At 36.9% G+C, this 16325-nt stretch overlaps 1 protein-coding gene and 1 non-coding gene across 10 annotated transcripts in view; both read right to left on the minus strand.

Moving 5' to 3' along the window:
- Window positions 1–16325, minus strand: part of LOC119656054 (dnaJ homolog subfamily B member 6) — a 215104-nt gene that overhangs the window by 2251 nt on the left and 196528 nt on the right. For 7 of the 9 annotated variants that reach the window (XM_038062322.1, XM_038062319.1, XM_038062320.1 and 4 more), the window contains 5 exons: window positions 9641–9989; window positions 9460–9569; window positions 5314–5493; window positions 4332–4532; window positions 4002–4269 (listed from right to left, as the gene is read on the minus strand). In XM_038062322.1, coding sequence (XP_037918250.1) covers window positions 4002–4269; window positions 4332–4532; window positions 5314–5493; window positions 9460–9569; window positions 9641–9705 — 824 coding nt within the window. In that variant the 5' untranslated portion in view covers window positions 9706–9989. The remainder of the gene's footprint in view (window positions 1–4001; window positions 4270–4331; window positions 4533–5313; window positions 5494–9459; window positions 9570–9640; window positions 9990–16325) is intronic. The other 2 variants (XM_038062327.1, XM_038062328.1) reach the window with 2 other exon arrangements.
- LOC119656349 lies at window positions 15755–15876 on the minus strand. Its single transcript, XR_005250051.1, has one exon. It is a non-coding gene; the product is annotated as a U4atac minor spliceosomal RNA (small nuclear RNA).

The raw sequence follows: 16325 nt of genomic DNA on the forward strand, positions 1-16325 counted from the left end.
AACCAGTATTGGTCAGAACATCGAAGTCAATGGTAAGCAACCAAAAGCAGCCAAAGCAACAACAACAACAAAACAACGTTGGCTTGATACACTGGATGGGGATTTAAAGGACTCGCGATTACATCCTGATCAGGCATTTGATAAAATAAAATGACGAACCCGATCACGACGAGCCGACCTCGCTTGTGAACTGAAGGCTGAAGAAAAAGATGTGAGGAGCGACGAGTGCACAACAGCTCCGTGTCAGATAGCTAAAAATTCCATTGCCCTCTATTTTCTAGAACGCGATTTAAATAAATCATTTGATGGAAGGTCCTGTATTGGTAATAGTCAACCTCATACGCTTCACACTCTGAGTTCAATATTATTAGCAAATGCCAACAATTTAACCAACATCAAATATAAAAATGGGCTAGGAAGAATTAGATTCTTCTTGAATGGGATTTTAATATTTCACTCGAATGTCAATTATTCTCGTTAATTAAGACGTCAGCATCTTATTTGTATGGCCTAGGATGCTGTTAATTAGCACGAAATTAATAAGTTTGAACTTCTATAACTTTGACACTAATAGTTGGATTTTCATGGAATTTGGCATGTGTATGCACGAGACTGTCCTCTATCACGGTGCAATTTAGTACACCTAGGACGATAATATACTATTAGCACATTTATTTGAGCAGATATCGGAATGGGACATATTTTGCGGCCTAGATTTCATCTAAGCGCACCACCCTGATTTTTTTTCGGATTTTTAGGTTGGGTAGTTTCCGAAAATGAGTCCCGTCTCACTTTAAGTGCGTACATTTTGACTCCTTACTCGCGAACTTTACAATTCACGCCTAAAATAATGTCAATTTCGGAAAGCATAAATCCAGACCTTTCATTTGATACCCTACACGACTATATCCGGTGAAAAAAATTTTTGAATCCCCCTTTTACATGTATGCGTGGGATTTCATAGTTCCCCTCTGTCCACCAAATTTCGTTCGGATTAGTTTAGCCGTTTTGGAGAAAAATACGTGTGACAGACAGACATGGAATCGATTTTAATAAGGTTTTGTTTTACACAAAACCTTAAAACAGAACAGGGAAAAGTAGCTACTTCATATATGGGTCTTTAGTACGTCGTTTATCTCACTGGTACCGTTATAATAAATCGAAGGGGTTTTTTTTCGGGTGAATTTTAATATTATTTCAATTTAATTTATTAAAGATATCGAAATGGGAGGTATTTTTAGGCATAGACTAGATGGCACAGATGGTTGAAAGCTCAATACGAGATGAAACACTAATTCCGACGAAATGGGCCTTAACTATAGAATGTTGCCGAGCAAGAGCCTCACAGCTAGAACTATTTATTCACTAAATTCACAATATAAAATATTAATATGTACATTCGTACATAAACAGTGTGATAAATATTTGTTTTATTCAATTCTCCCGATTATTCACCATTTTGGCTTATATGTCATTACACCGTTCTGTTTATGGCGGGTAACCGGGACTCTACCGGACTATATCTTTGAGCTTTTCTGGAATGCTCTCCTTATATTCATCTTGGGATTACAAAATTTTGGAGACATATAAAGCACATTAAAGAGTTTAATATTGCAAAGCTTGAAGACAATCGTACTATGATTAACAATTTAAAAGTAGATCTAATTTTCCTATTTCATGTGAATTTATTGCACTCTAAGGTAGCATAGAATAAGAGTATGAAACTAACTTGAATAGGCTGACATTCAGGCTTTCTCGCACGTAGCGAGATATTCATAAACGTGGCTTGGTAATCATTTTCTGCTTTTTTAATCCAAACATTGGTTTTGTCCAGTTAAGGATATGGCTAATAACTTCTGACTACTTACAGAAGCATTACCTCTTAGCCAAATGTTGTAAGCGATAAAACTGAAGGTTTTGAAATATAATTAGAAACTTTTTTCTCTTTTCCGGATATTCCTGCATTGACACAGTCTACGAATCATTTTGAAATAGCGCCCGGTGTTTAGATCTTCATTTCACCCGCTCCTCTTCATTGATTTCGAGAAAGCCTTCGACAGCGTGACCAGGGAGTGCTCTACGCAGGAGGGACATTCAGAAACTAGAGCGACATATGATGGCGGAAAAAGCCGCGTGCTGCACCTAGGTAAAATCTTAGAAGATTTTCAGGTCCAAAGAGGAGTCCGCCAGGATTGCATCTTATCACTGATATTATTTCTTCTTGCTATCGATGAAGTTCTTCATGCTGCCTTGTCCGCAGGACGTGAAGGAGTTCAATGGACGATGGTATCTTTCCTCACCTCGACTATCCTATGACATCTATTTGCTCTATCACCGGGTAATAGACCTTGGCAAAATAACTCTGGATTTAGAAAGAGAGGCAAATAGAGTTGGACTGAAGATAAACACCAATAAAACCCACGCACACAGACGGAAGTGGCAGTGGATAAGTCACATATTAAAGAAGGGCGACAATTGCATTGCAAGTTATGCCATGCAGTGAAATCCACTCTCCCAAGATGACCGACGAATGGGTCACCAGAAAGGCCCTTGGCATAGAACAGTAGAGCAGTGCAGGAGATCTGAGAAAATCGTTGGGGGAACTAAAGCGCATTTCAGATTGGGTGTGGTTGAAGCACTATATCCCGCCAAGTGGTAAATGTCAACAATATATTTATTTTTCTTCTTCTATGTGTTGATAGTGGCACCAATTCAGAAAATATGAGAGTTGTTTCCAAAGTAGTGCACAAAATCGTAATACTGCCTAGTGCATGAAGCAATATAAATGTAAATTGTCTCAATTGCAATTGAACTCGTGAAATGTTGTGCCAAAAATCCTCTAGAAATGCATAAGGTTTCAAAGGAGGTTTATAATGAATAGATTTTAGACTATAGTGAGCTAGCCGCTTCCATGAGGTCCGTAAAAGCATTGGCGATCAGCTTTCTCAATAAAGTTCTTCCAGTAAAATATGAGAATATATCATGTGCTACCGGAATGGCAACTCAATATTGTTGTTTCTCTAGTGGACGAGAAAGACCGCAATCAAAAGTCAAGCAGATGATAATTCTTGTCTATGATCATCAAGAGTTAATTTCAGCAAATAGAGTTTCATATAAAACTATGAAACGTTTTATTGCAGAAATTGAACGGAACGATATGTTAAAGCGACATTACTACACCTTCCTTCTCATTTGTAAAGCAGTGATTTTGCATGGCAACGCACGTCTACTCATCGGGCCCATTGCGGTTGATGCATTGCGCCAACACGACGTTTTGTTTCATGCACCCTGCAGGCCAGACATGAGTTCACCAAACTGGTTTTTAAATAAAAGGAGCATATTATATATATGCACAAAGTGATGGGAAGAATAAGCGTTGAAAAGGAATATTGCATATAATAAAGTTTATTTTTAATTAATAAAAAAGTACTCATTATTTTTGAAATGAAATTGTCTCATTCTCAAAAGAATTTAAAAAAATCTACGCCGCCAACTTTCAATATCGTTGGCCGATGTATTGGCGAGAAGCCTCAATGCAATGATCAAGGAAGGGGTCTTTCGAGCTGTAGAGGGTTTCTAATGCCGATTAGCAAGCAAAAATGTACAAGTATGTGCACTAATAAGCTGCTATGACACTTAAAATTGACAAAGCAGTTATAAGAATCAGTTATAGATTTTCAGCATTTAGAACACATATGTGGAAAGGTCGACTTCAACCAGCTGAAATTCTGCTCAGAGGCTCATTCAATTTTTATTCGTTTTTCAGTCTGCTGACGCATATCTATTCACCACATCCGGGAAACCTAACAACACCTGACAAATGCAATGACATAAGGGTGTAGTTGTCAATCGAGTTCATATTGAATAAAGTCCTCAAATTGGCAACTTCTTTCTCTCAAATTTTCTCTTGATTAGAAAAACCCGTTGAGTGGTTCTCAACTTCCCTTTAATTAGAAAAAAATGCCAACATAATTTCAACTTTATAAAATGGGGGTAATTACCTCTTAGTCATAATTTTCTTTCCGTTAACGAAGGTTGTTGAGGTTGATGTTCTTTTAACAGCACCGCCGCCACCACCACCGCTGCCATTCGATATGGAATTAAAGGACGAAAACGATGTGAATCCATTGCTTGGCGCGTCTGCGTTGAAGAAGTAATCCATCATTGAACAACCCATCATTGGCGACATGAATGGCGACATGATTGTGTTTGGTGTGTGTGCATGACGGTTGCTACCACGTCTGTGACTACCATTTGCATGTGACATATCTGAAAAGTAACGATACAATGCTAAAAACAATTGCACCTCAGGCAAATAGATAATACCCTACCTCCAAACAGTTCAGCGAAAGGTGAATTCACACCAAAGAACTCTCTGAAAACTTCTTCAGGCGGTCGGAAAACAAAACCGAATCCACCCAGTATATCGTCGAATTCATCAAACTCGTGGCGACCGCTTGTTCGATGATGGCGATCACCGTGATCCATGAGTCCATCTTTTCCATACTGATCGTAAATGCGACGTTTCCTATCTGAAAATGTTTGTAAGAATTAGGAACATGTATAAATAAAATACATTTTGCAATGAAAAACGAAAACAAAACTTGTATGCAATCAACTTATCAATAAATTGTTGAATTAGAACACAAACAAAACGCTGCAAAAATTAAGGGCTTGGCGTGAGGGGTGGCATGTCGCTGGCATACTCGCTGTCAGGGCAGGCTTGCAACAGCAGCACTTACAGTATCAAAGTAGACAATCTAAGGAACCATTCTTAAGACTTTGTTAGTATCTTTGTTGAATGATGTCACAATTGTCAAACTGATGGAATACCCATGAGAGCAATCGAAGTTAGTTAATGGTGAACTTTGCAGTTTGTCTGTTAGCAGAATATAGAAGTTTCTTATGTTTTCAATGGAAAAACTCTCATTTTGTAAATATGATTTCCAAGTGAACGTTGAATCAGTTATATTGATAGAATATTTCTCATAGGTATAGGAAAATCAAGTTATCGGTTTTCTTTGCTTTTAAAGAATTTGCAAGAGCTAAACGACGGTCGCATATAAAATGCCGCTTATTTATGCACATGTATAAACTTTTCATCAAGGAGTAAAGCTGGTTGTCAATTGAAAACATATGTATTCATAATGATCCTTGTTAATTGTAGTAAAAATTCACACTAAAAAATCCGTTAAAAAATTGATTATCACACATGGACACAAAGCAATGTGATGGCACTTTCTCTCACGCTTTCTCTCTTTTATCTCTCAACATTTCTCTTTTTCTCTTAAAAATGATAAGCGCTGAGCGTACCAAACCATCTGAAAATCGGTGTTGATTCAAACAGACCTCGAAATGTGAAACCAGAGTAACGATTGCCACGTCTGTACGATGGCATTGAACCTGTTGACGGCGAATTACTACGATATGTGTAATGATGGTTTTGATGACTTTTATATGTTGATCTCGTATCGAAAATTTTTCGTTTGTGCTCTAAATTGTTATTGTAAACAATTATTTATCGACTTAGTTATAAAAATAAATAATAAAAATCAAGTGCAAATTAAGAGACTGGATGCACTTCTTAAAAAGCTAGTATTTTTCGCCGGATTAAGATAAAATTAGTTCTTGAATTTGAATCTGATAAATTCACGGAAATCCAAAAATTTCAACAGAACTATAACAACGGGAAGTAGTTTTTTCTTCTGTTATATGTGTCGTTTTTTTGGCTTAATTTATAGTGGGAGAAACCACTTGTATTAAAAAAACTTTTGCATTTTAACTTAAGAGGCTTCATAATTGTGAAGATCAAATGAGGGCGAACGGAAAACTGTTACGAAAAAGTTCAACAACAAGGGACTGCATATTTAGCATATATGAGAAAATTTAAGAGTAAAATGCGAGTAAAGAGTATCTAGAAAAACTGCTAAAACCCCTAATATAAACTGTTGTTTTTTTGTGTTGAAAGAGATTCATTTCATAGATTATTCATTAAAAAAAACTCCGCTATATTATTTACATCACATAAAGAAGGAGGGGTTGAGACAACGTACTTTGTACTATCTTTGCACCCAATGTCATTAAAAACAAAATGACCGCGTTGAAAAATCCTGAACTTCGGAGAAATGCTAAGACGTTCACCTCAATCGACGCGGCAGGACGGGACCCCGTCCTGTCGAGAAATAGGCAAGAGTTCTTGATGCCTGGATGGCGTCAGAGCGTAAGTAAGTTAGTCATAGCAAAACAATTAAGTGTCTGCACACTAACTATTGGCACCCTCACTGGAAACATCGAGGCATTAGCAAAAGCCCTGCGGAAAAGACGCATTGATATCTGCGCTCTACAAGAAACCCGACAGTCTGGTGCCAAAAACTGCGACATAGAACGCGAAGGCCGTAAAATGGCTCTAAACTTTTCTATTTTAGTGGTCCACAGAATGTGGTTCCGTGATTCAGAAGGATTTGATGACCGGCTGATAGAGCTCACCATTGATATAATGTTGCTGATCGCACTATTTACTTCTTCACCGCATACGCACCACAAACAGGTCGACCTGATGCCGAGAAAGTTGCCTTCTGGCAACTTCTCGATGCAAACACCTGTACCTTAATAGCCATGTGAGTGGGAAGGTAGATGGCAACAGGTGCAATGGGGAGAAAAGGTTTGGAACACGCAATGAGGATGGCGAGGGTATAATCGATTTTGCGTACACTCATGACCTTGTACTTAGTTCATCCAACGATTGTCTCATCTTCATACATTTTATAGTGAAAACAGTAAACAGCAAAGCGATTACATTCTCATAAGACGGCGACATTTTACCACCTTCACACCCTTTGAGAGTATCGCACATCAACATCGGGATCAACACTGGCCAATTGGCAAATTTACAAGAATGCCAACGGGGAAGCAAAGAATGCCCGAAATGGCCATAGAGATTTGTATCGACTTGTCAAAAACCAACGCCAATGCACACCGAATATCGACCACTTCGGTACCGTTAATCACAAGAACGGCACTTTGCTTACCAGCCGACCAGCCGCGAAGGATAGATGACGAGAAGATTTCGAACAGATTTCAACGGAAGAATTTGTTCACCCTCCACTTCTACAAGCACTGTCGACTTTTGGAGCAATTCCACTTGCCAGGACAAACAATAAATCGATTGAAATTCGAGAAAGCAACAAGATTTGAAGGCATCGTATCTGAAAGTGATGAGCTGGGACCCAACACTGTGGCTCAGCGAATTGAGGAAGGTAGAACATCACCTGACTGGCAAGAAAGCACCACAGTTCCAGCAGAATGTTCTAATTACCGTTCAATTCGGTTGCTGTCCCATACAAGATTACAAGATTACACATTTACGACAACTGTATTTGGTGTTCATCAAGGAAGCGCCGTCTCACCACTCCCTTTTGTCCTTGTTATGAACACTGTCACATGCGAGATTCAACGTCTAGCGCCATATACACTGCTTTATGCAGAGGATGTTTTCCTAGCGTCCAAAATCAAAGATGATTGTCTAAAAATGTAACATGATCTCAGATTGAACCATGAAATAGGCACACAGGTGATCTGCCTAGAATTGAGCGAATAAATATCTCAGGTCAATGGTATCAGCAAATGGAGAACTACGTTATGAAATTTCTGGAGGCATTAGCGCAACCTGAATGAAGGTGGTCCACAAATCTAAAATTTACTGCAGTGGACAACACTGCGCCCTCTATAGTTCTGAATGTGGGCCGACTGTAAAAGACAGTGAAAGAGATCTCGCGGTATTGGGGACGAAGATGTTGCATTGGACTAATGGCGTAATACGCTCTGATCACATCCGAAATGACGATATCTGCGATCGATATGGGGTTGCAGTGACGGTGGAAAAATTGAGAGAGGCGTCTTCGATGATGTTGTCATGTAATTCGTGATAAAGAGAATTAAGGTACCAAAATTGGTCTGACCATCAAGTTGATGGTAGACGATCAAAAGCCCGGCCGAAGCAACCATGGCTTGATACGCTGAATGGTGAGGTGAACGAGACAAAAGCTGAAGAATTAGAAGCTTTTTTCTAAGAAAAATGTACATCTCCTTTTCTCATGTACATATGTGGAATTCTGTGACTTGTTTAAGGGCAAGGTACTTAATTCAAAGTTAACAATAATAATTTTAATTAATTTCAAATAAATTAGATATAACAATTAGTGAATCAATTTTTCAAGAGAATGTCATTTTTAGCCTCTCGGAAAGTCCAGGAAGGAGCTGAAACAAATTAAAGCAAACCGTCAATGAAGACGCGTAGGCGTGGTTGACGCACTATATCCCATTCAAGAGTAAATGGCCACCATATGTTCCTTATCAATCAATAATTTGCACCTAACAGTAATTTCATGCTGTAATGTAGAATTTCGACCCAATAAAACCATAAAATAAAAATTAACGGAAAGTTCGAGAATTAACGAAAAGTTCTTGGCGATAGTATATATACAGCGCTAACAGTCTCTCCTCAGATGGTAGCGCCGTATATCTTAAGGCAGTTGTGTTTTTGCCCCCACGTGGTAGGCACTTGCAAAATTACAGAGCAGTGAGTTTTTTTTTCATTTCAAAAAACATAGTAAAGTAAGTAAAGTAAATTAAAGTTACAGAATTTCATAACAACTTAAAACGAAACTAATTAGTAAAATAAAATTTCGGCCACAAAGGAGGGTTACGCTAATCCCCGCCCGCAGCCGACGTGTTATCAAGTTGAATAATATTCATCTTTCCAAGTGCTAAGACTCAAAATATAGACATTCCGACCTAGGAATAATTCGAAGGGCGTGTGCAAAAAATAAGGGAAATTGTATTTATACAAACTCAATGCAATCTCAATAGTATTTGATATGAAGTTATATATAATAACTATCTACATAAGTTTAGGAAGGATTCATAAAAAATACCCTCCTCTTATAAAGCCTATTGCGCAGATAAATAATAGGGTGCTGATATTAAATTATAAGGGGAATGAAACAGAATACCTAAGCCTTTCTCTGCTTGCAGTATTACGAGGTACTTGGATTACGAGGTACTTGGTTTTCTCATCATATTAATCATATCTTATGAGTTGTAGAAAACCTTGCCTTATACTTTATGGCCTTGCTCATTCGTTATAGTAAAATACTCCCACAGAGTTGCCTGCTTCTCTAGCTATGAATTTCGAGTTATATTAAATTAAATCAGTAATTAGTTTTGAAAATCATCAAAATTTAAATTAATATGAAAATATAGGAACACCTAAAATTTCTACCAATTCACCAACGGTGTACAGATGCTTGGGGCTCGTTGGTTGCAACTGTGAGCGTACCATCCTATCTTTCAATTTTTCCGAACTACCCATATAATATCTAAAACTTCTATTCGAACTCTGAAGTAGCCTTGGAAATAATGTCTGTGCACCAGTCTCGTATAAGCTCTGAATTTACTCACCATCTGATAGCACTTCATAAGCCTCTGAGATCTCCTTAAATCGTCGGTTAGCTTCTTCTGGTTTGTCTGGATTCTTATCCGGATGCCATTTTAATGCCAATTTTCTGTATCTGCAAAACCCAAAAAAGGCTTAATTCAATAAATTATTCAAAACGACAATCAAATATCATTGAATACTTACGCTTTTTTTATTTCAGCTTCAGTGGCTGTACGCGATACTTCCAATACTTTATAGTAGTCAACCATTGTGGCGTATGTCTTTTTTTCGTTCTCAGCAACTGATTACAACTTTGAAAAATCTATCTGTGTATGATTGTAAGTTTGTACAATAGCGATCCTCAATATTGAAGATAAAACTTGACTTGTACGTGATATGACAGTGTTGTATAAAAAGTAATGGATGCGGGGATTGGTTGGGTCCTAATCACTAGTTGAATTCGATCCGTCACACGTGCTTTTGAAGATGCACTAATCCGAGATGTTTGTTTTCTGTATCTGTATCTGTAGATCCTTTACTTGACCAAGCTTAACTGAAACAAAACACGAAAATTTTTTTAAACGTTAAATTGACTGAAATTTGACGAGTAGGAAAAAATCTTAGTTTGACTTATAAACAAAAACATTTAAAATATGTCAATTTTGTAGTTTGCTAAGTTTATTTCCTATCTAGTAATGAATTGATTGACTTAATTCAACGATTCATTCTCTATACCACAACAGCTCGAATTAACATTATTACAAGTTCCTTAGGTCTTAGGTTGAAAATGTTTAGCTCTATTTCATTGAATGGTTAATTCTCTTTCAGAACTGTGTCTGTATTTCTATAAATGAGTACAGATTTCCCGAACATGCAATAATAACTTCCAGAGAAGAAATACCCAAAGTACGTAATAGGCGCTACCTACTAAATACACTTAGTCAACAAACGATTAGTAATCAATCATTGTAAATAAACCAAAACTTGAATGCTATTCAAGTCCAAGTAGAAAGTAGATTATGCGCGTAGGTGGGTAATATTTTCACAAATATTACAATTGGTTTTGTAATTATTACAAGCTAAATTTGAGGATCTAGTGCCAATTCCAATGAAGCACTCTTCATAAATTTGTATTTTATTTGAATTAATTAAACGAACCCCACTTTTAGATTGGAATGCCAAATAATATTTAAAAAACTTCAACTTCTGGAAATTTTATAAGGAATTTGGTAAGCGAAAGGACGAGAAAATTATACTTAGCGATTAGAAAGTGATTTTTCAGCTAGTCTCATTGCAGTTAATTTTTATCGAATCAATTTGTAAGAATCAATGGAAATTTTGTGCTTTTTATGAAGAATAGAGTAATTGGTCAAGTTCTTTGACATTTTCAGTAGTATGTAGTCTATAGTCTATGATGTATTTCCTCAAACTGCTCGACTAACCTCATGACATTTGTTTGCTATCTCACCGTGTCATGGACTTTGCCCAAACAGATTTAGAAAGAGAGGCAGGTAGAGTGGGGCTGAAAATAAACACCAACAAAACCAACTTTTGACGAGCCAACACACTCTTCCTATCTGCATCAATTTCTCTATCAAGGTTTCTGTCGAGCGTGGCAGTGCCTTTTCAGTTTTGCTATATGGGAGTGGGACATGAAAAGTGGCTTAGAGCTCCAAACCCGAACACATATCTGTAACGTAACATCGGAGTACGCTGACCTAATACTATTTTAAACAAAGAACTGGGTCAGCACACAGACCTGTTACCTGTGAACAATCTGATCGGAAGGCGCGAGTGACAGTGGATAGGTCACACATTAAGGAGGGATGATAACTCCATTAATAGCCACATCATGCAGTGGAACCCACTGTCCCAAGATGGGTCGTTCCAAAAGCACGCAGAACCGTATTTTGGACATCTTGGGAAATCCTAAAGGAAGTTGAAGTGCATTTCAGTGTTTCGTGAATGAGGGCGCGTAAGTGTGATTGACGCGCTATACCTCACCAAGGGATGAAAAACAACCATACGTACGCTATTGATAGAAACAAAAAGGTTCGTATGATATAAAGTCAATTGTCAGAAAAGAATTGATATTATATTAATTGAAACTTCTCAACTTTACATGAAGCAAACAACGTGCTGCAGAGCAATTTATCAAACGATGTGTATATGAAAAAAAGACAATATAGTCTACAAAATAGGTGTTACTAGGTAGATCTGACAAGAAGCTCTGTGAGATGCGTTGCAAAGTAAAATCTTTGACAGAATACAACTTTGGAGTGTATGGGCTAGTAACACCCAAACAATAATTGAAAACAAGTAAAAGTTATGTTCCAAGTTGTTGTTCAGAGGCTAAGAACTGATCTGGTCTCTAGTGCTGCGGAGAAGATATGTATGAATTAATAATGAATTGAAAATAAAAATTATTGTATAAATTAATTTTGAGTGAATGGACAACCTCTCTTACAAAGAAGTTCTAAACTTTGGCTTTCAACATCTAGATGGCTAAGCTGAGTGGGGCCTTTACAACTTCGTCTCTATTGCGTAAATGACATGGTAATGAAATGATTTATTACGTCCGAGATTTGATTCTTTTTAATTCATTGACATTGGCGATATTTTTGGTAGGAACCAATTTCTATTTTTAATTTCTTGAAATCATCAAAGAAACTGGCTGATTATGAGGAAATGGGGAGACCATGCAAGTAATGCAAAATTGAGTCATAATTTGTTTAAAAAAAAAAAAACCTGACGAAAAACCGGAAGCTTGACGCTTCAAGTATCAAAGGTTTGGTGTATTTTTTCTATAACGACATTTGAGTATGTATGTATATGCATATATTATGTGAAAATATCCACTTTCGCGTGACATTGACATTCAAAGTCTTGAATTTGCAAAGAAGCGATAAATTTTACCTATTATAACTTTGTTAGTAATAGCGCGATTTGCAAACTTAGTTTTGGATCATGCACTATATTATAGCTTTCATTGCTGAAAAATTTCACGCTTCTACGATGAATTAACTCGGAGCTCAGGCAGCATATAGCGGCAGCCTCCTAAGAATGGATCCGTTAAAGAAATTATCACTTTCGACTCCCACACTCCTCACCTTTCCATCAAATGTCATGGATTCGGAAAGTACTAACCGAGACTTTCCGTTTGATACCCCACATGACTATATTTGATGAAAACAAAATGTACACCCCCGTTTTTCATGTAGGGGGACCCTCCTTTAAATTCGATGTAGAATTATGTAACTCACTGTATGCGTGAGCATTCACAGTTCCCACCTTTCCACCGAATTTGGTGTCAATCGTTATAACCGCCTCCGAGAAAAATGCGTGTGACACACAGACAAAAATTAGGGTTTTGTTTTACACAAAACCTTACAAAAGGCTGTTTTTTTTTTAAAAAAAAGTTGCTGAGGGATTGTGGATTCCACTGCATTGCACACATCAGTGAAAGAACTGTTGCCTTTCCGTAATGTGTCAGCTATTCACTGCCACTTCCACATTCTAATCAATATATCTAAGAGTATCTGGCCGACGAAGATCTCCCTTTCACTGGTGGTTATTATATAATAAATAATATAATAATAAATAAATTGCCACTATGTACTACAATCATTTCTTCAAATTAGTTATCCTTTAAATGCAGTTGTTAACTGACCTGGGTGCACAGATTTTATAATTTGCAAATGAAATTAAATGTACATTTTATCACCTAGAGAAAAGGGTTCATCTTTCACAAACCAATGAAGACCCTTCGTTCTGCACAAAGATTTGCTTCACCTGAATGTGAATAGGTAGAAATGATTTGATGGAAAGTTCTTTTTGGTCGCAACCAAGAACAGTGTTTGCTTTGTTGTTAAAATAGAAGAAAAATACGACTGTAGAAGGTTCTGTGTCGCATCAATCCAACTACAGTGTTTAATGCGAGAAGCAATAACAAATTTATATAAGAAAGGAATAATGTTCGTTGTTTGGAGTAATTGATATTCATATACAAACGACTAAGAAACTAAAACAAAATAATTCTCAGCGACCCCATTCATACGAACTTCTTTCGGTGCGGTATTGACGAATTGATATGTGATGATGAAGTCATACACGTTATAGAATGCACAAAAATCACAAAAAATGGCAAAGCTTCACCCCCTATAACTTTGTTAATAATAGTTGGATTTTCATCAAACTTATATGAACCTGACCAAGTTGTGCATTATGTTGTCCCCATACCGAATTTTGCACTTCTGGGATGAACATAATGGGGACTGTCGGGAAAATTTTTCAAAATGTGGAAATATACTATTATTAACTTTATTTGTGCCGATATCAGAACCCGATGTATTTTGAGGTCTAGATTTCGTGGAGATGCACCACTGTGATTTTTTTTTTAGATTTTTCGTTTGGATAGGTTCTGAGAACGAGACCTGTTATACTCTTTGGTGGTCATATTTTAAGCCACTACTTCCCTACGTTTCAGCCGATATCAAATATTCAGAACCAGTTTCGAAAAGTACTAATTGAGTCCTTTCATTTGATACCTCACATGGCCACATTTTATGAAAAAAATTTGCATCCTCCATTCACATGTAAACTTAACACAAAATGGCGCCACTTGCTCTATGTAAAGGGAATAGCAGATCACATGCTGTCACCAATTTTTGTGGCAATCGGTTTGGCCGTTTCTGAATAAATCGGGTGTGACAGACAGACAGACGTCAACTCTATTCTAATAAGGTTTTGTTTCACACAAAACCTTAAAAATTAAAGTCACATGTAACCAGATAACTATGTCACATCCAATGGAAAAACATAAATAAGATACAATTAGGAAAGGAGCATCGTAAATCCAGTGGTACTGTGTATTCAATGAAATGAAATTAAAACACGAAAAATGTGTCTGCGTCTGACACAGCTCGCACCGATGAAACAATTAAAGACAAAACGTCAAATGACAGGAGATTTTTCTTTGAAGAAATGGAAGAAAAGGAGGACATGATTTGGGTTCATTATCATATTAATTATAAAGAGATCAACCTTAAATCCGTCCTACTACAAACTCCCCACAATTTGCCGGACAATCCCAATGCAATGCAGATGTTCGACCACTACATATTGAATATCAACTCCATGGTCAGTCAAGCTTGTAGACATAGTTCAAACAAACTTCAAATATTGTTCTTGTGCTAAACTAGCTTATACTACTGCAAAATGTACTCACTCACATTATCAATCTCCAACAGATTCTCTCCTCCCTGTACATTAAAACTTGTTTAAATTATTCGAAATAACCACAGCCAAGCTTGTATACATCATATTCAAGAACATTCAACTCTTTTGCATTATCTAAACGTCAGCCCATTCCCTGATTAGCAGTAATATCAACGTAACTTCCAATACAGATATTTTCCAATTCTTTGGATCATAACCCATGGCACCATAATCGAATGCTTCATCTGACGACATTAATACCATCGGATTTCAGGAAGACCATCTGATTTCAGGAAGACCTACTGATAGCTTATCAACCAATTGCACATATCTACACTCGTTGGCCCAGGTTCAAACTATGGTTCGTCATGGGTGATGTGAAATTAAAGTTTTTTTAAAAATCAAAGTGGAGAAAATAATAAGAAAATTTAGGGATGTCCTCCACTCCACAGAAGAGTTAGTTTAGTTGTGAAAATGCATCTACGACTAACAATGTTGGTACATCTAAGAAAATCATCTCCCTCCATTGTCAAAATCTTCGAGTTGTCCTTCAAATTAATGACTCCTCCAATAAGGTACCATCCTTTCTGCGCATTTCCCAGCCAAAATCAGAATTATGTAACACGATATGCAGACAATTTTATTCTTTATACCTTCACAAAGGGTAATAATCGCGATCAAAGCCGTAGGGAGAAAATCATACCTTGGGGTGAAAGTTATGCGGAAAACGGGGCCCGGGGTGCAAATGATCCATTTCTGAGGAGAAAATTATGCGGGCCTCACTGTTATTCCTAGTTTTCATTGAAATAACTGTAGCAAGCCCCGAGAATACTCCGCACTAACTAGATATGCAATCAAATTGCTATAAAGGTTTCGATTGCCTTAAAGATTGGACTCCACAGGAAAAAACTCCTTCGCTAAAATTCATTCCCACAGATACTCATTCCCCTCAATGAAGATACCTGTCTGTTCGAGAATGCAGAGTAATTCTCTAAACCGGCCGCCACTCCAATGCACACAATGTTTATTCTAGATGGAATCAGAACATACTCCATCGGTACTTAGTTCATATGATTTGCGTCCCCTTGTAAAGTAAAGGGGATTTCCAAAAATTCCGCTCAATCACGAGTAATTGGACGGGGGTTTATTCAAATAAGGGTGTCAGCAAAAATATCCTCACTAAACGTTCATTGGATATTAATGCTCCCCTTGACAAGGAAGGGAGAGGCACTGCTTCCAAAGTTATTTATACTCTTGAAAACACAACATGACTATGAATTATAACCATGTGAACAGTTTTTCAATCTAAAGCCTATAATATATGTCAAATTAAGGAATTTTATGCTTATTAGATTGAAATATCAACCATAATATACTTTTACTAAAGTGATTTGATTCAAAAATATCAAGAATGAGATGGAAACCTGCTTATCTGCAAATATGCTTTATTTTATCGTTCGTTCCGACATTACTATGATTTCTTAAGTGTCTTATTTTGCATCTAAGCTACATTAAAGTGTTTTTGAAGTTATTATTAACGATAGTTTCTAATGAAAAGATTTTTTCTATAGAAAACAATAATAGTATTGGTAAAACTGAATCAACATTTGAAATCTTTGGATTAAAACTCAATGAAAAACGATATTTCATATTTTCCTTTCCCATTTGCATT

This window comes from Hermetia illucens, chromosome 4 (assembly GCF_905115235.1).
Source record: "Hermetia illucens chromosome 4, iHerIll2.2.curated.20191125, whole genome shotgun sequence".
NCBI classification, from domain to species: Eukaryota; Metazoa; Arthropoda; class Insecta; order Diptera; family Stratiomyidae; genus Hermetia; species Hermetia illucens.